Source organism: Hyperolius riggenbachi, chromosome 11, assembly GCF_040937935.1.
Source record: "Hyperolius riggenbachi isolate aHypRig1 chromosome 11, aHypRig1.pri, whole genome shotgun sequence".
NCBI lineage: Eukaryota > Metazoa > Chordata > Amphibia > Anura > Hyperoliidae > Hyperolius > Hyperolius riggenbachi.
Window position 1 is genome coordinate 42,713,604 of NC_090656.1, and position 26,323 is coordinate 42,739,926.

Sequence of the window (26,323 nt, forward strand, 5' to 3'; positions counted from 1 at the left end):
ATCATGTAGCTAGCCTAGCGCTAGCTACATGATTCCCCCCTCCCTTCCGATTCCCTCCCACACCTCCGATCGCCGCCGGTGCGCTTGCCCATAAGGAAATCCCGGTATGAACGGTATTTCCTTTAGGGCTTCCCCCGTCACCATGGCGACGAGCGGAATGACGTCGTGAGGTCACAGGGAGTCCCGATCCACCCCTCAGCGCTACCTGGCACTGATTGGCCAGGCTGCGCACGGGGTCTCGGGGGGGGGGGGGGGGGGGTGGCGGCCCTGTTACGCATCGGGTAGCAGTGGATCGGCGGCAATCGTCCCTAACACGCAGCAAGTAAAGTGCTTGCTGCATGTTTTAAAAACAAACAATTATGAAAATCGGCCCAGCGGTCCCTGAGCGGTGCCCTTCAGCGGACTTCCCTAATTAAGGTTACCTCCTTCCTGATGCCTAGACCTAATTTCCCACCCTAATGTAACCTGTTTTCTAATGTCTAGCCCTAAACTCTTACTCAATGTTACCACCTTCCTGATGCCTAGCTATAACCTCCATCCCAATGTTACCTCCTTCCTGACACCGAACCCTAACTCCCACCCTAAAGTAACCACCTTCCTGATGCCTAGTCCTAACCTCCCACCCACAGTTACTTCCTTCTTGATGCCTAGTCTTCCAACCCATCCACACAAATCCCATAAGGAACTCAACCCTCAGCGGATGCTTATCCAACGATATCCATTTATTGGAATGTTACAAGAGTATACATAGCATATCACAACCAGCACAACGTTTCGGGCGAGGTGCCCTTTTTTAAGTGCTCGAAGTTTATCACAGGAATAACACATTTATAGAGTGATTACACCTGACCACACCTTACATAAGGGGGTGTGAACCAATATCTATTGCATTTAACCCTACGAACAGCTAACCCTATAGAAAACACCTAAGGCTGAAGTCCTCATTTAAGCCCCCGGCGACTGCGTCCCCAGCCTATCCATCCACCAGGCCTCCCTCCTTAGAAGTTCCTTCACATGATCCCTGCCTTCATGTCTAGGGACCACCTCCAAAACCTGCCACCGCAATTGGCTAACACTATGACCATACTCAGAAAAATGTCTGGCAAGTGGTGGATCCTTTCTTGAATCCTCTTGCTCACCAACTGTGACCTTTTTTAGTTTTTTGATGTTACTTTTATGTTCATTTAATCTGGTCTTAATGTCCCTTGTGGTCTGTCCCACATACGCCAGACCACAGGGACACTTAATAAAATAAATCACTCCTTTTGTGTCACAGGTGGCGAAATCTCTAAGCGATATGCCCTCACCTGACCGAGGGTGATGGACCTTAGGCCCTTTGATTATGTTATTACAGTGTTGACAATGCAGGCAAGGGAAAGTGCCCTTTTTAGGGGTACCTAGGAGCATTTGTTTCGCACCCCCAGAAGTGCCGATATCAGCCCGGACTAACTTGCCCTTCCTATAAACAAATCTAGGGGTGACCTTGCAGACCGACAGTAGCTGGGGATCCGCACTCACCATGGGCCAAAATCTGACTATCATATCTTTTAAGATGGTGGATTCACGACAAAAAGTGGTAATGAAATTCAATTCGCCACTCCCACCATCACTTGTCTTTTCCTTATATGTTCTCAGCGTTTCTCTCCCCATCATCCCCACCTCACAGCGTGAGTGCGGCAGGTGTTATAAGAACTGATGCAAACTGTTGCAAATGTTGAAGGGGCAAAGTTTGTCGGGGGGGAGTGGAACTGCACAGCTCAATCTGAGCATGTTTGATAGAGACCAAGGGGTGATTAATATCTCCCATAGACAACTTACCCCTGTGGAGAACGGAGTCCTAACGAAAGGGTTGGGATTTGTGCCCACACGAGGGATTAGAATGTTTGATGCAAAAGTGGATCTGTATAGGTTCACGCGGAATGTTAAGTGGCATGCATTGAATAGAGCTACTAGAGACATTACAACAGGTAGCGCTGTTAAAGGGCTGGACGTCCCTGACAAGTTAAGGTCCAAAAGTAATGCAGATGCACCACTGACTAGTACTGCTCTTGATCTGTTTGAGAAAACTGTGTTAACAGAAACTGAGAAGGCTATATCCACTAAGGAAGATTTCTTTCAATTTATCCAGAGCTGAGCAGAAGGCACTTACTAGTTTAAAGAGGGATACTTCGATTATCATTAAGAAAGCGGATAAGGGAGGGGCAGTTGTTGTGCAAAATAAATGTGATTACATCAGAGCTGGGACAAGGTCCTCCAACACCCAAGGCTGAGACACCAAAGTGCGCCCCTCCATCCCTCCCACCCAAGATGTCACACACTGATTGCTATTAGACTAAGAGGGCCACAGGGCCCACAACCTCCCCAACACCTTAATATCTAGTTATCTGGCTTGCAGTCACTGCTATGTATCCCCTTTTCTTATTTCTTTCTGCTTCAAACACAATTAGGAATGACAGCTGAATGAATTGTGTGCCCCCTCCTACTCTGCGCCCTGAGGCTGGAGCCTCTCCAGCCTATGCCTCGGACCGGCCCTGGATTACATCAAGGAGGCCAAACGACAATTGATGGACAATTCAGTATATAGATTGCTGCCACATGACCCGACTCGGGACTTTAAGATTGAAATTGACGGATTGCTAGATGAGGCAGCAAGTAATAATGTCATCAGTAATGAGTTATGTGTTGCACTTAAGAAAGATAAACCCAGGGTCCCGGTCTTCTATACACTGCCCCAAGTCCACAAGGACTTGTTACACCTCCCTGGGCGGCCTATTGTATCTGCTGTAGATTCCCTCTTGGAACCGTTGGGGGTCTTTGTGGACACCTGGCTCCAGCCTGTTGTTAAAGCTGAAGAGAGGTGCCTTAGGGACACGCTTTTGAACACGCTGGACAAGATTGCTGTTGATGATTTGAGTTATCTGGTCAGCTTGGATGTCATCAATCTTTACAACAATATTGTTCACAGTGAAGCTTTGAGTGCTGTTGAGAGTAGATTGAAGGTTAATGAAGGGATCAGTAATGAGCTACTCTTGTTCATTCTCACCATACTAGAGTTTAGCCTTTCGCATGCTTATTTTAGATTTGGTAATGATCATTTTCTGCAGACCCTCGGCATTCCCATGGGGGCTCCTTATGCCCCTACGGTGGCAAACATTGTTATGTTAGATTTTGAAAACACATTTATTTTAAGTGGGGGTCACCATGGGAATATCAGGGGGTTCTGCAGATTTATTGATGATCTATTTTTTGGACGGACAGGTTCAGAGGAGGAGCTGTTGTTGTTTTTCGAGGAACTCAATAGTGTACATGAAACTATGAAGTTCAAAATGGATTATGATAGAGAAGTTTTGCATTTCCTTGATGTGGAGGTTCGGGTGAAAAACGGTAACAGATTTATATAGAAAAGAGACAGACAAAAATGTTTTTTTGTTAGCTACGAGTTGCCACCCGAAGCCCCTCATAGATGGACTCCCTAAGAGTCAATACATCAGAGTGAGAAAAATCACGTCATCTGATGAGCTCTATCGTAGGCAATCGCAGCTCCTCACTGATGATTTTGTGAAACGGGGATATAATCGCAAGAAATGTGAGGAATTGGCCAGTGAGGTGGGGATGATGTGGAGAGAAACGCTGAGAACATATAAGGAAAAGACAAGTGATGGTGGGAGTGGAGAATTGATTTTCATTACCACTTTTTGTCGTGAATCCACCATCTTAAAAGATATGATAGTCAGATTTTGGCCCATGGTGAGTGCGGATCCCCAGCTACTGTCGGTCTGCAAGGTCACCCCTAGATTTGTTTATAGGAAGGGCAAGTCCCTAAGGGATCATTTAGTCCGGGCTGATATCGGCACTTCTGGGGGTGCGAAACAAATGTTCCTAGGTACCCCTAAAAAGGGCACTTTCCCTTGCCTGCATTGTCAACACTGTAATAACATAATCAAAGGGCCTAAGGTCCATCACCCTCGGTCAGGTGAGGGCATATCGCTTAGAGATTTCGCCACCTGTGACACAAAAGGAGTGATTTATTTTATCATGTGTCCCTGTGGTCTGGCGTATGTGGGACAGACCACAAGGGACATTAAGACCAGATTAAATGAACATAAAAGTAACATGAAAAAAACAAAAAAGGTCACAGTTGGTGAGCAAGAGGATTCAAGAAAGGATCCACCACTTGCCAGACATTTTTCTGAGTATGGTCATAGTGTTAGCCAATTGCGGTGGCAGGTTTTGGAGGTGGTCCCTAGACATGAAGGCAGGGATCATGTGAAGGAACTTCTAAGGAGGGAGGCCTGGTGGATGGATAGGCTGGGGACGCAGTCGCCGGGGGCTTAAATGAGGACTTCAGCCTTAGGTGTTTTCTATAGGGTTAGCTGTTCGTAGGGTTAAATGCAATAGATATTGGTTCCCACCCCCTTATGTAAGGTGTGGTCAGGTGTAATCACTCTATAAATGTGTTATTCCTGTGATAAACTTCGAGCACTTGAGAAAGGGCACCACGCCCGAAATGTTGTGCTGGTTGTGATATGCTATGTACACTCTTGTAACATTCCAATAAATGGATATCGTTGGATAAGCATCCGCTGAGGGTTGAGTTCCTTATGGGATTTGTGTGGATTGACTGGATTTTTGGAGGACTGGTGACCCTTCCTGCCATAGGAACTCCCCACGATATACTTACTGCCAGACACCCCTGTGTACGTTGTAGACTTCCAACCCTACACCCTAGCATAAACTCCTTCCTGATGACTAGCCATAACCTTCCCCGGCATATGTAAACTTCTTCCTGATGCCTGTCTCCAACATCTCATGCTAACCTTCTCTCTATATCCTGAAATTAACCATCCCAATCCCAGCATCTAAACCCTGACACTAACCTTCCATTTTCCTCCATTATCAGCTTTCCATTGCCAGACTGCACTTTGAAAGGAAAGGGGGGGGGGGGGGGGGGGGGATAGGGTGTGGTCAACATGGTGACCTAACCATACGCCCTATACTGATAACTTATGTCTTGCAGCTTGACTTTCTTATTTCCTGTTAGTGGTTCAGCTTTAAACCGCCTGGTACTTTCCAACACAGCAGAGATGCAAAACATGTCACACAGTCTCCAGGTGTGATTGCAATACACATAATTTATTCTTAGCGTGTGTATATTTAGAGTAAATATGTCCAGATTTTACAATCACTTAATGAAATTACACCACTGAAAAAAATACAATAATATGTATTAATTACACAATCTTTTCATATATTGTTATGCCTTTCTTTTATATACACTCACATGATGTTGTGGGGGGTGGCTCTGACCATGGAAGAATGTGTGCTTTTTGCCTAACTCGGTTGGTTATCATGGGCAACTCAGACACTTTTTGTTCCTGCAGTATTTACACATATTATTTTTAGGGCTTTTCTACACAGGTGTTTCAACCCTCTTCAAATCAGGGCTGAAAGATGGTTAGAACCGTATTGCGTTATTTTCAGTTTTTTTCAAATGCAGAATATTCAGTTTGAAAACTGTGACCATGCTGTGTATTAGTACCACATTGCTTTTTCTCCTAGGTTTTCTCCTGGGTAATATTTTCACATCTCAATAAAATGCTTTATACAGTGAGCCCCCAGCAAGCCATGTATAAGCCTAATTTTTCAGCACAAAAGAAGTGCTTAAAAGTTACCCCCTTGGCTTAATTGCGAGTCAGTGGAGTAGATTGGATGGTGGAGCAGGGTTTGTTACCGGCAGAGGAGCGTAAAGGTGCGTACACACGCACTACAGCAGCCAACGACGGGTCCGTCAGCATCTCCCACTGGGCGGGTTTTCAGCAGACTGTAGTGCGTGTGTACAGGGCAGCCATCAGGGGGGTTAAAGAGGGACAGTAGTATGGGGCCCAGGAAGGGTCTGGGGCCCAAACAGTGGCAACAGGAGTTGTATGGTCATTTCCCTCTTCCCTGCTACATGATTGGTGAACATGCATCAATGCAGGGGGGAGGTTGTTGTGGGCGACAGGCAAGTTGCTTTGACTCTACACAATCTACCTATCAGATTGTTATTTGGCGTGATGGGGGCCCTGTAGGTTTGCCAAGTACGGGGCCCAGAAAATTCTGATGGCGGCCCTGCGTGTGTACACACTGTCGGCGGACTGATAAGGCTGTACACACGCACTACAGTCTGCTGAAAGTCCGCCCAGTGGGAGGGTCCGACGGACCCGTCGTTTGCTTCTGTACTGCGTGTGCACGCACCTTTAGGATTGTGCACTAGTGATCCTGCTCTTGCCAGCTGGCTCTCTGCTGTGTCCACTCCCCCCCACCCCCTGCTCAAGACTATCTGTGTCCCCTGGCTTGTGGAGCGGAGCTTGCAAGCATCATTTCAGCGGTGCAATGATCGGGATTTTCCCTGAGTGGCAATCGCTGTGTCTCATATCTATGACACCATCTAATGGTATCTTGAGACACAGCTGTATCATCCTTGGGGCACATCTGGCTACGGGGAGGGGGGCTGGTTTGTACTGGGGGCACATCTGGCTACTTTGAAGGGGGCTATACTGGGGAGGGGGCTGATAAGCGAGTCAGTCACTTTTCCCTGTTTTTTGGGGGGAGGGGTGGGTACCTCGGCTTATATGCGGGTCAGCTTATATGCGAGTATATACGGTACTCAGAATAATTATGACAGTACTTTTTCATCTACTTTTTAGTAGTTTTTCAATTGCAGAGTGCATAAAAGTTCTCTGCTAGGAGAAAACTTAGGAGAAAAAGTGAATTACATTGGGCCCAATATGTAGTCCAGTATATACAATCAGGGAAATAAATATATTACACACCTGAGCAGCACATCTTATGTACTGCAAACAGTAGGGGGCTGATGCACAAACTGCCGGTACTAATGCCAGCAGAACCCATGTATGGGTAACACCAGGCCCGGCCCTAGACTTTTTGCCGCCTGAGGCAAAATTCAAAAAAATCGCCGCCCCTCCCCCCCCCCCCCCAAGCCGTGTGTGTGTGGGGGGGGCCGTCCGAGCTGGAGGGGATAGCGGGCAGGAAGGGGGTATTGGGCCTAGCGGCGGGGAGGGGGGTCGGACCCCCCCTCCCTCGCCTGGGTCCCCCGTCCTCCGCTCCCCTCCAGCTTTAGAAGTGAGGTCGCTGGCTGCAGCTATATTGTAAGAGGCAACGGGCGGGGATCACTCACCTCTTCCTCGTTCCAGCCCGAGCCTGCGCTCCACTGACATCACTTCCTGCGGCGTAGCAGGAAGTGATGTCAGTGGAGCGCAGGCTCGGGCTGGAACGAGGAAGAGGTGAGTCCTCCCCGCCCGTTGCCTCTTACAATATAGCTGCAGCCAGCGAGGCCCAATACCCCCTTCCTGCCCGCTATCCCCTCCAGCTCGGGCGGCCCCCCCACACACACAGACGGGCGGCTGCCGCCCCTCCAGAAGTGCCGCCTGAGGCAAAAGTTTCACCCCGCCTCATGGGCGGGCCGGCCCTGGGTAACACCAGCGTTGCTATGGTAACACGCATTATGTTACTTGCTGAACACGTAATACCACAGCAATGCTTGGGTTTCCTGTCTACCACAGGTCTCACGAATGTACGGAGCACTGCTGGTGTTAGCATCGGTAGTATTGCTGTGTGCTGCCTGCCCATGCCAAATTTACCATCGGTATGTGCATCGGGCCCTAGAAGAGATGGCCCTGCCCTCAGTAGCTTACAATCCAAGGAAAAGAGAGGTGGAATAAGAGAATATATAGGGGAGGTGTATATAAGGTGGAAGCGTGGCCTAACTGGGTGCTACACAGTGACAATGGCAGTTCTGTAACTGGGTAGTGTCCTAGGACAGATTATACATTTATATTTGCAGAAACCGAGGCTGGCTGAGTGCAGAACAAACTATGGGAGGGAGATGTAAAGGAGAGGAAATATCAGCCTGTATGCACAGACTTCTCCAGTCACTGGAATGGGACGGGACAGGTAAACATAGCAGCTGGCCATGGCTGACTCTCCTCTCTGCTTATGGAAAAACAAAGTTCACCACGGAGCACACAGGTAAACATATTGGTGGCTTCACATAGGGTTCCTAGAGATTCTCTTCCTTCTGGAGTCTATACAGTATTCAAGGCTGGATTTATACTCTTTCTGCCCCGAGGCTAACTTTCTTGCAGCTCCCCTTTTTGTGCAATCCCCCCCATTCCTTTTACAGCCCCTTATTCCATTCATGTATAGCAGCCCCCATAAGTAATACAGATCCCTTAGGCAGCACGGTGGCGTAGTGGTTAGCGCTCTTGCCTTGCAGCGCTGGGTCCCTGGTTCGAATCCCAGCCAGGGCACTATCTGCAAAGAGTTTGTATGTTCTCTCCGTGTCTTCGTGGGTTTCCTCCGGGCACTCCGGTTTCCTCTCACATTCCAAAAACATACGGATAAGTTAATTGGCTCCCCCTAAAATTGGCCCTAGACTACAGTACTTACACTACATAATATAGACATATGGCAATGGTAGGGATTAGATTGTAAGCTCTTTTGAGGAACAGTTAGTGACAAGATATATATATACACTGTACAGCGCTGCGTAATATGTCGGCGCTATATAAATACTAAATAATAATAATAATAATAGGCGGCAGCTCCCTATGTCCATACAGTGCTCCTTATTTGTAACCTCTATATTCCATTTGCAACCTCTTCTTTCATATGCAGCAATCCCTCTTCCATGTCCAGCCGCCCCTTGGCCAGCTGCCGCTCAAGGCCTGGGCCCTGGTGGCCTTTCCAGGAATCCGGCCCTGTCTTCATTATGAACAGTGGATAACAGAAGCGATCTATCTATCATTCTCTCTCAATGCTGAATCGGGGGCTCCAGAGGATGTAGGCATTGTACTAATGCTATGCAGGCTGAGCACTGGGAGGAGGGATTCATGTACACAAAAAGGAAGCAATCTATATACATATTGTGCTAGAACATTGATAGTCTATCCAGAGTACACTTATTGTCTGCTATACTCTTTTACATAGTGTTTCATTTCTTCTGGATGGCTGATGATGTTGGCTCTCCAGTTGCTTCTTCCTTCTTGTACCTCAAACCCAGGAAACTGCATATTTTCATCATCATGAGATCAACAATCTCTTCCTCCTCTGATTTCTGTAACAGTGCAAGCCACGCGGGTTATGTTCACAGGGTTAAAGGAAAATAACATGAAAGGACAACTGTAGTGAGAGGGATAAGGAGGCTGCCATATTTATTTCCCTTTAAGCAATACCAGTTGCCTGGCTATCCTGCTCATCCTCTGCCTCTAACACGTTTAGCCATAGGCCCTGAACAAGCATGCAGCAGAACAGGTGTTTCTGACATTATTGTCAGATCTGAGATTAGCTGCATGCTTGTTTCTGGTGTTATTCAGACACTACTGCAGCCAAATAGATCAGCAGGGCTGCCAGGCAACTGGTATTGTTTAAAAGGAAATAAATATGGCAGCCTCCATGTTCTTCTCACTTCAGTTGTCCTTTCAGTGCACAACATACAAAAGGATTTTATACAATGGACTATAGACCAACAAAGAAACTTCGCAGTGCCAAAGAAATGGCTGAAATAAATCTTTGAAAGATAGTGTCTCAGGGAGGGATGTCAATTCCACTACCTGACACCCTCACATATTGGGGTTGATTCACTATAACAAATAGCTGGCTTTATCAGAGTTAACATGCTTTATCTGAGTTAACATGCCTTTTCAGAGTAGCATAGCGAGCGCTACAAACTTATGCCTGCTAACTGGCAGTGAAGAGAGCTCCACTTGTCCTGCCCTGAGCCCCTGCGGGTCCAATCACTGTAAAGCATATTATCCCCGCACTTTGATTGGCCCTATAGGCTGCCTGTCAAGTTTCCTGTCAAGTGAAAGGCAGCCCATTGGTCCAATGAAAGTGCGGGGATAATGTCCTTTAAAGTGATTGGACCCTCAGGGGCTCAGGGCAGGACGAGTGGAGCTCTTGTCATTGCCAATTAGCAGGCATACGTTCGTAGTGCTCGCTATGCTACTCTGATAAGGCATGTTAACTGATAAGGCATGCTATTTGTTATAGTGAATCAACCCCGTTATGTGTTAGTGCCCACCCTTAGCACCACATCATGTTAGTGGAAGAAGGAACTATTTAGAAGAAGGAGCTTACATTGAAGGAACTTTCAGTTATGTTCTCAGGCATATACAGTGGGATGCGAAAGTTTGGGCAACCTTGTTAATCGTCATTCTTTTTCTGTATAAATCGTTGGTTGTTACGATAAAAAATGTCAGTTACATATATAATATAGGAGACACACACAGTGATATTTGAGAAGTAAAATGAAGTTTATTGGATTTACAGAACGTGTGTAATAATTGTTTAAACAAAATTAGGCAGGTGCATAAATAAATAAATGAAATCAATATTAGTAGATCTTCCTTTTGCAGAAATTGCAGCCTCTAAATGCTTCCTGTAGGTTCCAATGAGAGTCTGGATTCTGGTTGAAGGTATTTTGGACCATTCCTCCTTACAAAACATCACTAGTTCATTCAGGTTTGATGGCTTCCGAGCATGGACAGCTCTCTCTAACACCACAGATGTTCAATTATATTCAGGTCTGGGGACTGAGATGGCCATTCCAGAACGTTGTACTTGTTCCACTGCATGAATGCCAGTGTTCTGGGTCGTCGTCTTGTTGAAAGATCCACCCCCGGCGCAGCTTCAGCTTTGTCACGGATTCCTGGACATCGGTCTCCAGAATCTGCTGATACTGAGTGGAATCCATGCGTCCCTCAACTTTGACAAGATTCCCAGTTCCTGCACTGGCCACACAGCCCCACAGCATGATGGAACCACCACCATATTTTACTGTAGGTAGCAGGTGTTTTTCTTGAAATGCTGTGTTGTTTTTCCTCCATGCATAAAGCCCCTTGTTATGCCCAAATAACTCAATTTTAATTGCATCAGTCCAAAGCACCTTATTCCAAAATGAAGCTGGCTTGTCCAAATTTGCTTTAGCATACATCAAGCGGCTCTGTTTGTGCTGTGGACCGTAGAAAAGGCTTCCTCTGCATCACTCTCGCATACAGCATCATCTTGTGTAAAGTGCGCCAAATGGTTGAACGATGCACAGTGACTCCATCTGCAGCAAGATGATGTTGTAGGTCTTTGGTGCTGGTCTGTAGGTTGACTTTGACTGTTCTCACCATTCGTCGCTTTTGTTTATCCGAGATTTTTCTTGGTCTACTACTTCGAGCCTTAACTTGAACTGAGCCTGTGGTCTTCCATTTCCTCAATATGTTCCTAACTGTGGAAACAGACAGCTGAAATCTCTGAGACAGAGATTCCTTATCCTTCCCCTAAACCATGAAAATTAAAAGAGGAGGGAAACTTACAATTGACCCCCTTAAATACTCTTTCTCATAATTGGAATCACCTGTGTATGTAGGTCAGGGGTCACTGAGCTTACCAAGCCAATTTAAGTTCCAATAATTAGTTCTAAAGGTTTTGGAATCAATAAAATGACAACAGTGCCCAAATTTATGCACCTGCCTAATTTTATTTAAACAGTTATTGTGCACTTTCTGCAAATCCAGTAAACGTAATTTCACTTCTCAAATATCACTGTGTGTGTCTCCTATATAATATATTTAACTGAGATTTTTTTATCGTAACAACCAACAATTTATACAGGAAAATCATGACAATTAACAAGGTTCCCTAAACTTTTGCATCCCACTGTAGATAGGTTACATAGGGGTTGATGCACTAAAGCGTGGATATATACGGCAAGATTACCGTTGCTACCGGCAGCACTGTACCGCAAGTTACACTATTAGTTTGAGTAGTGGGAGCATTGCTAAGGTACGGTACTAACAGTAATAACACGTTACCATAGCAACGCTTGCACAACTTGAGTACCACAGGTCGCGCTTCTAGTGTAACTCACGGTACAGACCTACCAGCAGTAATGGTAATATTACCACACATTAGTGTATCAGCCCCATGGTGCTCACTCCACTGCGTCCAATGGAAAAAGGGGAAGAGGGTATCCTGAGTGGCTTGTGCAGTAGGGTCACGTTTGTACAGGAACAGGTGCACTGCCACTAAAGCTTATTTGCCAAGCCTATGCTGAATATGCCTAGAGGGTCCCATCGCTGGATCGGTGTGCCACAGGATGATTATGGAAGCCTATCTACTATCCAGGTGCTTCTCTCTACTGAGGTGAGTATTTTACTTTATATTCACCTCCTGCTTCAGTTACTCTTTGACCTTTCATAGTTTTTTTCATTATGATTATTACACATTGAATATAATAATAAAAGACCTTGGCTATTCCACCAACAGTAAAATCACATTTGACAAGCCCTTATGAAAACATTATCATGCAGAGTTCACTATTGCACAGTTGATATCTGAATTCATAAAGCCTTTGATGCCGGTATCTCTTATTCTTCCACCACCAGATAGCACCAAACAGGAAACAGTCTCACTGATTACAATGTGACCACTATCAGACTGGTCAAATATCGCCCAATTCCAGGGTACCTTGTGCTTCAGGTCCTGACCTCACAAGCCGGGCTATGCTGCGTATTCCCGCAGTTTGCGTGGACCTCCGCTGTCACCGCTCACTTCCTGGTATGTCCAGTCCCCGCCCGCTGTGAGCGGTGACGGCGGAGGACCTGAAGCACCGAGGAACCCTGGTATTGGGCGATATTTGACCAGTCTGGTAGTGGTCACATTGTAATCGGTGAGTCTGTTTCCTGTTGGGTGGTGGAAGAATAAGAGATACCGGCATCAAAGGCTTTATGAATTCAGATATCAACTGTGCAATAATGAACTCTGCATGATAGTGTACTTAAAGAGGAACTCCAGTGAAAATAATGTACTAAGAAAAGTGCTTCATTTTTACAATAATTATGTATAAATGACTTAGTCAGTGTTTGCCCATTGTAAAATCTTTTGAATCCCTGATTTACATTCTGACATTTATTACATGGTGACATTTTTTACTGTGGGCAGGTGATGTAGCTGCTGCATGCTTTTTTGGCAGTTGGAAACAGCTGTAAACAGCTATTTCCCACAATGCAACAAGGTTCACAGACAGGAAACTGCCAGGAGTACCACGGTCCTCAGAGTTTCTTGTGGGAGGGCTTTTACCAAAATATCAGCCATACAGCGCCCCCTGATGGTCTGTTTGAGAAAAGGAATAGATTTCTCATGTAAAATGGGGTATCAGCTACTGATTGGGATAAAGTTCAATTCTTGGTCGGAGTTTCTCTTTAAAGGATGTGCGCTGGACTTTATACATATGTCTGTTTGAAGTACTTGCTATACTTAGTTGAGAGTGCACTCCTTTTTAAAAAAATTCTTTTAATTAATTTTTACTAATGCTGTATAGCTTTATATGGTTTTAGAATCTGATTAACCAGAGTGCTTTGAATATTATAATGGTCCCTATGAAAACATACATAGAGGGTGCGATCCTCTTCATCACCGTGGTTCAAGCTGTATTACAGAGGGATTGGTGCTTTACCAGCCTGGGGCCCACTATAATCACCATTATCTTTTATGTATAAAATACCACCATATTACACAACACTGAACTAGTGCAATGCAAACAGGTGTAGTGACACCAGTACTGTTTATTTCTGTATTTGGATAGTATTACATGCACACGGGGTGTTATATCAACCCTTGGGGTCCTTTCACACTGGCACGTTGCATTGGCCTGGTTTCGCCACAGGCCAATGCTACACCAATGGAGGTCTATGGGGCCTTTCACACCGACTGGGTGTGACGCAATTTGAAGGAAGTGGCTTTTCAGCGCATCCCGACGCAAGCACAATACTACATTACTGTCGATTCACGTGGCGACGTGCAGCAGATCGGAAGTCATGTAAGTCTATGGCAATGTGTAAATTAAAAATAAAAATATACACTTCCGCGCAGTTCCTTTCTTCGGCCACAGGAAATGAGCCAGTGTTGCCAACTCATCCCTTTAATTACTGACACATGAATTATACAGGTTTTGTTGCCTAGGTAGATGCAGGTAAGGCACTGATTATGTGTAAGTAGCTCCAGAACCTGTATAACTTAGATGTGTCAGTAATTAAAGGGATGAGTTGGCAACACTGAAATGAGCGCTACAGAGCCTCGCTTCCTGCTTGGCTTGCTAATTAACACGGTAATCCCTGAAGGCTTGTTTTTGGTGGTGCGATGCGGTGTGACCCTGGCACCACACCAAAAATACTGGTTAGCAGTGTGAAATTGACCTTAAAGCTAATGGGATCCCATATTTAAATTAAAAAAAAAAGTCAGATACTCACCTAAGGAGAGGGAAGGCTCGGCCCTAATGAGTCTTCCCTCTCCTCTCCTGGTGCCCCCGGCAGGGACGGATCTAGGGGGGGGCAAGCGGGTATCTTGCCCCAGGCGCAGTTTGTTGAATTCTTAAAAAGGCGGCAAAATGAATGGCAGTTTAGGCGCCAAAACCTGACCTTTAGGCGCCAAAACCTGACCTTGCCCCAGGCGCAACTTGGTCTTGATCCGCCCCTGGCCCCCGGTGCTGCGCCGGCTCCTCCGTTCACATCCCCCGCCGAGGGGACTTCGGAAGTCTTTGGGAGCCTTCGGGAGCAGGCGGCTCCATACTGCGCATGTGATAGTGCGTCATAGTGGGTGCTCGCGCATGCGCAGTGTAGAGCGGCCCGTCTTCGGGAGCACTCAGGCTCCCAAAGCATTTCCGAAGCCTCCCTTCGGCCAGGAAACATTGGTATTTGACCGAAACGGCCGAATACCGCTACAGGGGAGCCAGCGCAACAGTGGGGACCGGGAGAGGAGAGGGGACGCTCTATGGGACCCAGAGCCTCCCTCTCCCTAGATGAGTATCTGACTTTTTTTTATTTAAATATGGGTTCCAATTCACTTTCAGCTAGGCATACACAAGTCAATTGTAGTCGGTATGCCACGCCAATCAATCCCTCGATTGCAAATCAGTCGGGTAGTGATTGATTCCCTCACCACACACTGCACACGCAATCTCATAGATTTCAGGAGAAATCTTCTGAGCATTGATGGAACTGCGAGTGCTGTACGGCTTGATGCAGCGCAGAGCTCCCCCGCTGCTTCCCCCTCACCTGCTTGCAGGGAAGTTTTCCAATAAGCCCAATCACACTACTGATCAATCAGCTGAAAGTCAATCGATGGGATATATTGGGAGCAACAGGTGTCCAGCAGATATTAACTTAAAATCTTTCCTGTGATGTCACTAGGTTTCCTTGGGGCCGGTTTTACACTTGAATTTTGTTTTGCGGTGCGATACTCCTGCCGCATCCCACCGCAACACAAAAAATGACAATCATATGACCGTGCGGGAGAGTGCGCTAACAGGGTCATATATATATAGTGCAGCCACCTGTTCAATGGCATGCTGGGCAGGAAGTACATCATTGGGATTCCCGTCAGTCCGCACATGTGCGCCACTATGCACCGCGCTTCCGTGTATCGCCCACAGATTTCCATTACCCCAAGCACCATGCATTAAAAGCGCAGTGCTTGCGGTAACACGCTGTTGCCCTTGTGTCGGTTCAGATACTTTCGGTGCACAGCAAAAGACTACAATGGGCGAGAAAGTTTACGTAGACTTTTATTGATTTTTCCATCCCCTTGTGGTGAAATAGGGTAACGCAACGCAGGTTTAACCTGCAAATGTAAAATGGCCTAAAGGGAATGTATAGTGTTCAAGCAGATTTGCATACCTCCCAACTTTTTGAGATAAGAAAGAGGGACACTTAAGGTAGCCATACACTGGTCGATTTGCAATCAGATTCGACCAATAGATAGATCCCTCTCTGATCGAATCTGATCAGAGAGGGATCGTATGGCTACCTTTACTGCAAACAGATTGTGTACCGATTTCAGCCTGAAACCGTTCACAATCTGTTGTGGTGGTGGTGGTGGTGGTGCTGCCGCCGCTCCCCCCGCCCGTATGCCCGCATACATTACCTGCTCCGCCGACGCGACTCCAGTCCCCAGGTCTCCGCTGTCTTCTCCGCTCTGGTCTCCAGGTCCAGCATGCTTTACTTCTTCCTGCCCGGCAGGAAGTTTAAACAGTAGAGCTCCCTCTACTGTTTAAACTTCCTGCCGGGCAGGAGGAACTGAAGCATGCCGGAGACCAGCGCGGACACGGAGCAGCGGTGACCGGGGGTAGTCGTGCCGGCGGAGCAGGTAATGTATGCGGCTCTATTGCGTCGGTCGTCGGGTACTCGAACGCCGCTAGCGACGCGCTCCCTACCCGCGGGCGATCGACAGTAATTTTCCGCACTGAGCGATCGACGGGATCGGACGAAATGGATCGAAATTCGGCGTGTAGCGCGAACGATTGGCAGCAGATTCGATCCCAGTGATCGAATCTGCTGTCGAAACGGCGGCAAATCGGGCCAGTGTATGGCCAGCTTTAAGCCACACCTCTGCCACACCGCTAATCTCACCCCCAACACACCCCTAGTCATGCATACCATAAAGATTTCATAGGAAAAATGTTTTTTTATAATTCAAACCACACTGGTTCTTTCTATACTGGTTCATTTTCCTTCATTTTAAAATAAGAAATATTTACATTTAAAGGATGTGAATAAAGTTTAAAACCAATTAAACACATTTTTCAGTAGAAAAGTACGTATATTTACAAAGATCTGTACATCAGTCCTGAAATAGGGACACATGAGGAAGAAAGAGGGACAGGGGGACGGGGTTCCCAAAGAGCAGGGAAGGACTGGGGCACTTTAGCCTGGAGGGAAAACACAAACTAGAGGCCCGTTTTCATGGCAGTCCCAGCCCAAATGACATCACACGCGCCCCACGTGCTATATGCTAGTAATCACGTGGGGCGCCAATGCAGAAATACAGCAAGGGCACTCGAGGGACAGCGTGACAGGTAAAGTATGAAAGCACTGGCACCGGGGAGCACACAATACATTTTGAAGGACAACGGCCGGGGTTTCCATTGCGTTCATTGTTCGTGATTCTCGCACTTGATCGACCACATCGGTCCAAGATTTCCCTGCACCTCCGATCTATACATTCAACTAATTTCCACCCGAAATCAGTCAAATCCTGAAGTCTAGGGACTGCCTGCAAGCAGCCCTTCTGCAGTCTAGGGACTGTTGAAAACTTTTCAACCTAGACAATACCGTATGTAGCTGTGCACATGCAGTTGTTTTAACAATGGTGAGAGACAAGACAGATTTTTTTCCTATGGACCCTGCAGGCATGCTTCTGCTCTGCATCATACTGTGTATATTTACCAGCTTGCCCGCCCTCTAATTGCTCTGTAATTGGGCGTTTGTTTCCCTCAGCCAGGTAACCTAGTGGTTCACATTGCCTTATACAAAAAACCTGAATGCACTAGGTACTGTACCAGCCCTAAATTATTACATGAGAGGCAGCCTGGGGGGAAATCTCCCCCCTTCCCCCCTGGCCAGTCCTCCCCTGCCAAAGAGGTACTGTCCCTCCAAAAGAGGGACAGTTGGGAGCTATGCAAATATATTTTTTAAGACTAATTTGGATCTGATTGCATAACAGTAAACTGGTGGCAGGCTGCTGCTCCTACTTATAATATTCTGTTGAGTCTCATTGTTTGGCTGGACTTTTTAGTTTGAAATCCCAGCTATGCCCCACCATCCATGTTACTCCTTAGCCTACTACTTCCACTCCCTCCATGCCCCAGTCCACTGCTGATGTTATCACTTTCCTTCTGCACCAATACAAAGGTCAAGCCACTGGGAGGTGGGGAATGAAGAAGGACATCATCGTCAGTCCTCTGGGGACTTACCAAGGTGCAGTAGGGTCCTATTTATGACAGCAACCAGCACCGATAAGTGATCTAGGCTGCATAGTATGCATCCTTACTATCAGGTTCACCCACTACAGGATCATTTTAAGTTATTTTTATTAGTTTCTTACTGGCTTGACTAAAAGATTTATAAAGAAGAGAATGGGGACCCTGTGAGTTCAAATAAGGAGAGATAATTCATGAGATAAATAGATAAGAAGAGCTAAACCATGAGTTATGTCAAATAAGGAGAGCTAAACCATGAGTTATGTCAAATAAGGAGTGCTAAAACCATGAGTTGTGTCAAATAAGGAGAGCTATACCATGAGTTACTGTATGTCAAATAAGGAGAGCTAAACCATGAGTTATGTCAAATAAGGAGAGCTATACCATGAGTTATGTCAAATAAGGAGAGCTAAACCATGAGTTATGTCAAATAAGGAGAGCTATACCACGAGTTATGTCAAATAAGGAGAGCTATACCACGAGTTATGTGAAATAAGGAGAGCTATACCACGAGTTATGTCAAATAAGGAGAGCTATACCATGAGTTGTGTCAAATAAGGAGAGCTATACCATGAGTTGTGTCAAATAAGGAGAGGTAAACCTTGAGTTAAGTTAATTAAGGGGAGGTAAACCATGAGTTATGTCAAATAAGGAGAGGTAAACCTTGAATTAAGTTAGAAAAGGGGAGGTAAATCATGAGTTGTGTCATTTAAGGAGAGAGAAATTGTGAGCTGAGATAATTTAACAGAAAAGCTTTGTGAATCAGGCCCAATATCCCCAGGGGTGGAAGCTGGCCTGCAAATGATGTCATAAGTAAAAAAAAACCCTGTAATAATGGTAATGGGGACAAGGGGCTATACAAGCAAGAATTTGTAAAGAGACCGTTATGGATCACATTGAGGGACAGGCTGCATATAAGAAGGTGAATTAGGTGTGTAACGTAAAATTAAATCAGCTTTCATGTAAGCTCTGTTTGTAGCAGGACAGTCCCCAGTCCGAGCTGTCAGTGCAATGTTAGGGAAAAACTGAGGTACCTGGCAGATTATGCAGCGATACGGGCAGCTGTGTGCTATCATGGCTAGGCTTGTGAAAGCCGTTGAAATAAAGCAACTCAGCTTCCACATCCAGGAGGGAGAGTAATGCTTGTTACAGGGTGCCTACATTTAGTCCCTCCCCTCCACTACCCATGAGGTAATATAACTGGCCACAAGCCTGTCTGTAATTTGATTACATTTGCAAATGATGAAAAAGTAAAATAAAGGTTAATATAAGTTTTCAAAGTGTATGGAACACCCTCCTACCCCCCATCAGACTCGCCCTCACCTTTACCTCATTCAAGCAGGTCTTACACCCATCCGTTCACCATTGCTTACCTGCCACCTTCATAGTGCCATCCTCCTCCCTTGGGCTTACAAATCCCCCCATATTTCACTTTCCCCTACCCCTATAGCCTTGTACACACGCTGGACTTAAAGAGAGCTTGCCATCCACGCCACTCCCTGACGCTCCATTGGCCTGCTAGGGTCCACTTTCACTTTTGTGACCTCTGGGAGAGAGAAATTTCTCTCTCACAGCATGCAGGGAGGTGGGGGAGCAGCAGGGGGCGTGGCCAGGGAGAGAGAGCTGCCCCATTGGCAGCTCTGGAAAGCCTGCAGGAATGCCCCTAGTGGACATTTGAGCAGGGAATCCCTCTCCTCCCATTACTCTCCGAGATAGTGACAAATATTGTTGCTAATTTTGGGGGGGCTATAGCGCGTCATCAGCTACACAGCTGACATGTGTGCACAACCCAACACAGTAATGTCGCCCAAGAGAATCAGGTCTCGATCCCCAATGGGCAACATCCATTAAAGGTCTGTACTCACCTTCAGTGACTGCTTTTTTCCCCCGCCAAATGTACTTAATGACTTGTCTTCTATATTTATCCCAGCATTGTTATGTCATTATTTTGTGTACCATTGTTAAACAATATAATGTCATCATGTAAAACTGTTTAATGTTGTAATGACACCTATTTATTGTGTAGCGCTGCTTAATATTAATATTAGCACTTTGTAAATAAAGTTTAATAACGTGACAGAAGGATTTTTCTTACTGTGTCATTAAAACTGATTATTCAAATGTTATGGAATTCCCCATAGTGCTCATTTAAACCCTTGTTGCTTTATTTCAGCACCAATGCATGAATATTGCTGTAAATATGCATTTCTGCACTAGAGTACTTGGGAAATTCTCTGCATTTTGGGGGGAAACACAAAGGCACTCCTGACTAATCCCATCACTTCCTTGGTGCATGTGAAGTTACATTTGCAGGTCTGAACCTACCTGGTGATTCTTCTGCTCCTCACTGAATGCCACCAGGATTACCGATATGAAGAGATTCAGCACCACAAAGGTCATGAAAACAATGCACGATCCAACTAAGAAGGAGCCCAACACAGGGTTATAATCCAACACCTGACAGCGGAGACACAAGACAAATAACATCAGATGGCTCTGAAGCAGTATGACTGTGATTACCTACAGCTCTCCCAAGCTAGAGGACACTGCAAAACACATTGATTGTATGAACTTGGCTGGGTGGCCTGTCAGGACACTGTGGTGAATGGGGTTGGAAGAGCAGCAGAGAGCAGAATATTGAATGGGGGAGATAGGTAAGAGAGGGAGGAAGGGCAGCACTGAGCACCCACGCCGGTGTCCAAATCCTCCTAGATGCTCCGGTAGCAGTCCCGATGTACACGGCAAGTCAGGGCCAGTCTGTGCAGGCGCAGTGCGGCCAAGCATGCTCCCTGTCCTGCTCCCATCACCGGGAGTGTTCTGTGCCTGCCAGTACTACTACTACTGAGCAGGCGCAGAACGCTCTTAGTCGCGGGAGCGAGACAGGGGAGCGTGCTTGGCCGCACTGAACCTGCACCGATTGTCCCCGGCTTGCTGTGTAGAAAGGGACTGCTACAGGAGCATCTAGGACACATGTGTCGAACTCCAGGCCTAGAGGGCCAGATCCATGCCAGTGTTTAGGATAGACTGAGAAAGAGAGGAATGTGTTCTACCTGATGGACCACACCTTTCCTGACTCAGACCCATCAATTCATTTGAGCTGTGTCAAAAATGTGTGAGGACCCCGGCCCTCGTAGGACCGGTTTGACATACCTGATCTAGGAGGATTTACACACTGGCGTGAAAGCGATCTGCGTGGAGGGGCCTGGAGGAAGTCCCAGGTATGTATAAAACTTTTATGCCCCCCTCTTCTCAGCGTCACTCTAAATTATGCTCATTATTTGCATAATTTTGCCAGTTTGCCATGAACTTCTCCAGTATTGAGCTAGCACCCAGAAGAGAGTTGGTTGATGTGCCCTAGACTCCCAGTATCTCCACATTCCAATACTTCAGTTACCAGTCCACAGTGGAGTCGGCACCATCAAGTTGTATTAAAGCTCTTTTATTAAAGCAGCATGATGAGCAATCTGTAACAGCGACAGCCCTGCTGTTTCGGTCTATGTGATGCTGAACGGCTTGAGAAGGGTCGGATAAACCGAAACAGCAGGGCTGTCGCTGTTACAGATTGCTCATCATGCTGCTTTAATAAAAGAGCTTTAATACAACTTGATGGTGCCGACTCCACTGTGGGCCAGTTTGCCATTACACATTTGTATATTTTATTTTAGGGTGCCCCAGGTCTTCTAGGACCGTAGAAATGCCCCTGTGGTAGTCAATATTTTGCATGCCTTTGTTCCAGCCAATAACAAGCAAATTCAATCTCTAATCAAACCTGCCTGTAATCTTTACATTAAAATGACTAACAATGTTTGATCAATTTAAAGGGAAATTAATTAAAACAATGATGGGATGAGGCAAAATATTTAATCTATTAGCAGCAGGGGAGAAAGTGGCGCAGTTGTGGTTTTGTACTGCAAATAGTGGTAAAATTGATAGATTGTAGTAAGTTATATGGGAGGAAAACTGAACATTCTTCATAGTAGTCATGCTTCAAAAACAAGGCTATGGATATAGAAGTACAGAAAAATATCATGAAACCAGTAATGAAGAAATAGCTTATTTAATATTCCAATCAAGTGCCAAAAATAAAAGATAATCTTCATTCAATAAATCCATCTTTAAATATAGGCCAAGAATAAAGTGCAATAACTCTTCAGTAAGGAATTTCTTTTTAAGGCTTTATACTTATCTATAGCTTTGTTTCTGAATTGAAAAATTGTCAGATTTTCACATTGAATTGGTTACACTGTTCTTGGTTCGTTTATAGATGGCCACTAACAGTGCAACACTTAGTGGGCGATCCTACTTTTGATTAGATCATTCAGATTAAGAGAAAACATCAATTTTAATCAATTCATACCATTAGGGCTCAAACCCACTAGCAGCCTTTTCTATTTGATTTGAAAAAGTTCTGTCTAATGCAATGCTATGGGGGATTTCTATAAAATCGCATCGCTCAAGTGGGATCACACCCATAGCATTACATTAGCAAGTGCTTTTCAAATCACAAGCGCTTAAAAAAGCGCTACTAGTGAGTTTCAGGCCAAAGGTATCCAAACTCTATGGATACCAGCTGCAATTGTCTGTATGAAAAAACATCTGTTATTCCAATCGTCCAGTTAAGGAAGTGATTGCTAATGCGATCGTTCAGAATCCGCAAGCACCCATATTGGAATATATTGGGTGCAGGAATGGAGGGGCATAAGAAGATCGCCGAAGCCTCAAGACTATCCATAAGCTTCCCTCTACTGAGGAAATATCTACAGTAATTCCTTTTTTTTAATTAGTACCCATTACAGAAAACAGAGGAGTGTTCCCAATACTGATAGGCAAACGGGTAAAGTTTTAATTGCTAATCCCTGTCTGTCTGCAGGATTTTGTGAGGCTGTCTCCCTGTGGTTGCCATGGGATGAGTGATCCCTCCCATTGTGTCACTAGTGTCCCGCTGTTCCTGCCTGTGTGTAATAAATGCTGCAGCTGTGCACATACCTCCTCATAGTTGAAGATCCCCAGCTGAAGGCTGATCATTGTCTTTGCTGAGTCAAACACAGTCTTGTACGAGTTTAGCTTCCATCCGAATATGAGATTACACTGAAACATGAAGAAATACGAAATGAGAATAAAGATAAGTATTTTATTTCTAAGGCATCCTCCTTGTTTAGCCTCCATTCCAAGTCCATCCTTTGTGGTGTGCCCATGAAATGCCCTCCAGTGAGTGATCCCTGTAGTGTTATAGTGCTTTTTATTTTAGTTCCCACAATTACAGTGCTCCCTTATTATAGTGCTGCTTATTATACTACCCCATTTATAATGCCTCTCTATCATAATGCTTATTATTACTGTATGTCTCTTTTTATAATTATTATTTATTGCGTTTATATAGTACAGTGCTGGAAAATAAATAAGGTTACAGACAAGGATAATAGGGGTGACAGACAACACAATACAGGTAATGAGCAGGAAAACACACAATGCTAGATCATACACTGGAGTAGTAGTCCAAGCAATTCAAGTCCACGTTATTCTGTGAGTAGAGTGCACAAACAGGTAGGATACACAAAGAAGAAGGGCCCTGCTAAAGGCTTACAATCTAGTGGAAGGGGGTGGTGACACAATAGGAGGAGGGCAGCATCGAGAGGTTCTCCGCAGAGAGAGTTAGGCATCAACGAGGTGCAGTAGGCTTTCTTGAAGAGGTGAGTTTTGAGGGCGTATTTGAACTGGGGCTGCTCTTGTAAAGTCCTGTAGTATCACATGGGAGTGCGAAATGCGTGGGGTTGTTAGGAGGAGGTCGTTGGAGGAGTGGATTAGGTGGCCAGGTATGTATCTGCTGCTGATCAGGTCAGAGATGTAGGGCTTGTACAGACTTCCATTTTAGCACTCCTTAATATATTGCCCCTTAAAGTGGATCTGAGATAAACTTTTACTTATTGCATAATTGTGTTCCTTTCATATAGTTTATAGGGCATTCCTCAAGCCAAATACTTTTTTTGTTTTGTTTTAATACTCTAATTCCCTATAAACTAAACAAGCCTCGCCCACAGCTTCTCCAGAGTGCCTTGGCACTTTCAGACAGATGTAGCAAGGGCTTATGGGAACTCAGTCCGGGCAGGAGGAGGAGGTTACTAGCTAGAGATTTCAGAGGCAGAGGGGAGGAGGAGAGGGGAGTGAAGTTTTCACAGGCTGAGAGCTGGAGATACAGATCAGCTTGCCTGTGTGTAATGTGACAAACAGAACATGGCTGCTCTCATTGTATCACAGGAATAAATCATACACTGTTGAATCTGTTTGCAGCTAGATTTTCTGTGTAAACTATCTAAACTTTAGATAAGATATATAGACAGGATACTTGTTATAGTTAGTTTTTCATCTTGAATCCGCTTTAACTATAGTGCTTGGAATTGTAGTGCCCCCCACTGACGTGCAGCCACAATGCTTGCAGAGATTGGCATGACCATGTTGATTATAGTTGATTTCTCTGTTTACTTTTAATTTGCTGTACACACATCCTCTGTTCTGGCCTCCTGCTTATTAGTTCATCACCACAGCATAATGGTCATGTGTCAGGTGACAAAACAGTCACATGACCATTGTGTCAGTGGTGTAACAGTAGTTAGGTTGGAACTTGGAACGAGCAGACAATGGGGTATATTCACTAAACAGCTGTAAGCAGAATAGCATGTGTTAAGTGTTACGTACGATGAGTAGAGCGTAATGTATTGCATTAACATTTATTGCTTACTGCTCTACTCATCGGGCATAAGACTTTACCCATATTATTCTGCTTAACGCTGCTTAGTGAGTACACCCAAATGTGTGACAAAGACACAAAGCCAAGGAGGTTCATTTGAAACGTTCTCAGCCCAACAGATGAGTCAGAGTCCTCAAGAACCTTTGGTTAGGAAACCCTATTGTAAGGTGAGCTCAGTGAATTAAAGCACACCAGAAGTGAGAGAAATATAGAGGCTGACATATTAATTTACTTTTAAACAATTCAGATTCCCTGGCTGTCCTGCTGACCCTCTGCCTCTAATACATTTAGCTATAGAACCTGAACAAGCATGCAGATCAGGTGGTCTGACTTAAAGGAGTTCTCTGGGGGGAGGGGTTTGAAAAAAAAACTGACACTTACCTGGGGCTTCTACCGCCCCCTGCAGCTGTCATGTCCCGCGCCGTCCTACGGTCCACGGTTCCAAGATGAATAGTGCGCGCTCCTGCTCGTGTCATCGGGCGCTTACTGCGCAGGTGCAGTACACAGTTTTCTTGCGGGAGCGAGCACGCATGTGGCCACGGCCGCGCAGCTGCAGTCTTACTAGGATTGCAAATACGCCGGCGGCGGGGAACGGAGGATCGTTGGAGGACGGCGTGGGACATTACAGCTGCAGGGGGCCAGTAAAAGGCCCAGGTAAGTGTCCGTTTTTATTTTCAAACACCCCCCCAGATAACCCCTTTAAGTCTGGTTAGATTAACTGCATGCTTGTTTCAGGTGTGTGATTCTGACATTACTGATGCCAGAACAATTAGCAGGATGCCAGGCACCTAATATTATTTAAAAGGAAATAAATACGGCAGCCACTATATGCGTCTCTTTTCAGGATCCCTTTAAAGTAAACTTGAGACAAATCTAGCACAAGGCTTTATACTTACCTAGGATGTCCTCCACTCCCCTGAAGTCTGTGTGCTCCCTCACTGTCCTCCCGGTCTCCTCCTCTTATCCCCACTAATGTCCCCGACTGAGCCAGTCAGGGACTACTCCACATGCGCGGTCCTGGCCTGGAGAGTTCTGCGCATGTGCATTTCGTTAAGACTAACTGCACTTGTGCAGAATTCTCCTGGCCACAGGAGTGCAATCGGGGGGTGCGCATGTCCGGGATCACACATGCACAGTGGCCAGCAACCCAGCTATCTCCACAGCTGCACAACAGAGAGGACCAGACCAACATGGAGGGAGCTAATGGACTATAGGGGGCTGAAGGAAGCCCCAAGTAAGTATGAATCCTTGTGCTACCTTTGTCTCAGGTTTACTTTCAGCGAGCCTAAAGGAGGTGGGAGGGGTGAGGTACTCACAGGGAGAGACTGGATGCTGCCTCCTCCCTGTCTCACCTGGATGATAATTGGATGCGGGGGAGGGGACACTTTTCTCTCTAATCAAATTGCATTGCTCTCTCAAAAGGAAATGGATCTAGAGGACCAAGCCTATTAGATATATTTATTGTAAAAACTACAGACATGCAGTGCAAATGTACTGTCATATACAGTGCAGTGTTCTCCCCAGGCTCTTTTAGCCGGGTGCTCCACCCGGCTAGATTTGGTGACCACCCAGCTGTCATCGGCTCACCTCCTCACCTCCTCCTATGCTGTAAGCAGAGTTGCCCTGCATTTTCATCTCGTTCCACCCGGCTACTTTTTCATGCCACCCAGCTACTATTTCATGCCACCCGGCTAGAAACAAATTCTGGGGAGAACACTGCAGTGGGATGTGAAAGTTTGGGCAACGTTGTTAATCGTCACGATTTTTCTGTAGTA

The 26,323-nt window shown here is 45.8% G+C and overlaps 1 protein-coding gene across 2 annotated transcripts in view; it reads right to left on the reverse strand.

The window, feature by feature from the left end:
* Positions 1 to 7,475: 7,475 nt before the first annotated feature.
* LOC137539266 (polycystin-1-like protein 2) overlaps positions 7,476 to 26,323 on the reverse strand; it is a 134,370-nt gene continuing 115,522 nt past the window's right edge. Inside the window, exons 36-38 of one of the 2 annotated variants that reach the window (XM_068261822.1) lie at positions 22,790 to 22,891; positions 20,129 to 20,260; positions 7,476 to 9,115 (exon numbers count right to left, since the gene is read on the reverse strand). In XM_068261822.1, coding sequence (XP_068117923.1) covers positions 8,993 to 9,115; positions 20,129 to 20,260; positions 22,790 to 22,891 — 357 coding nt within the window. In that variant the 3' untranslated portion in view covers positions 7,476 to 8,992. The remainder of the gene's footprint in view (positions 9,116 to 20,128; positions 20,261 to 22,789; positions 22,892 to 26,323) is intronic. The other variant, XR_011024971.1, reaches the window with a different exon arrangement.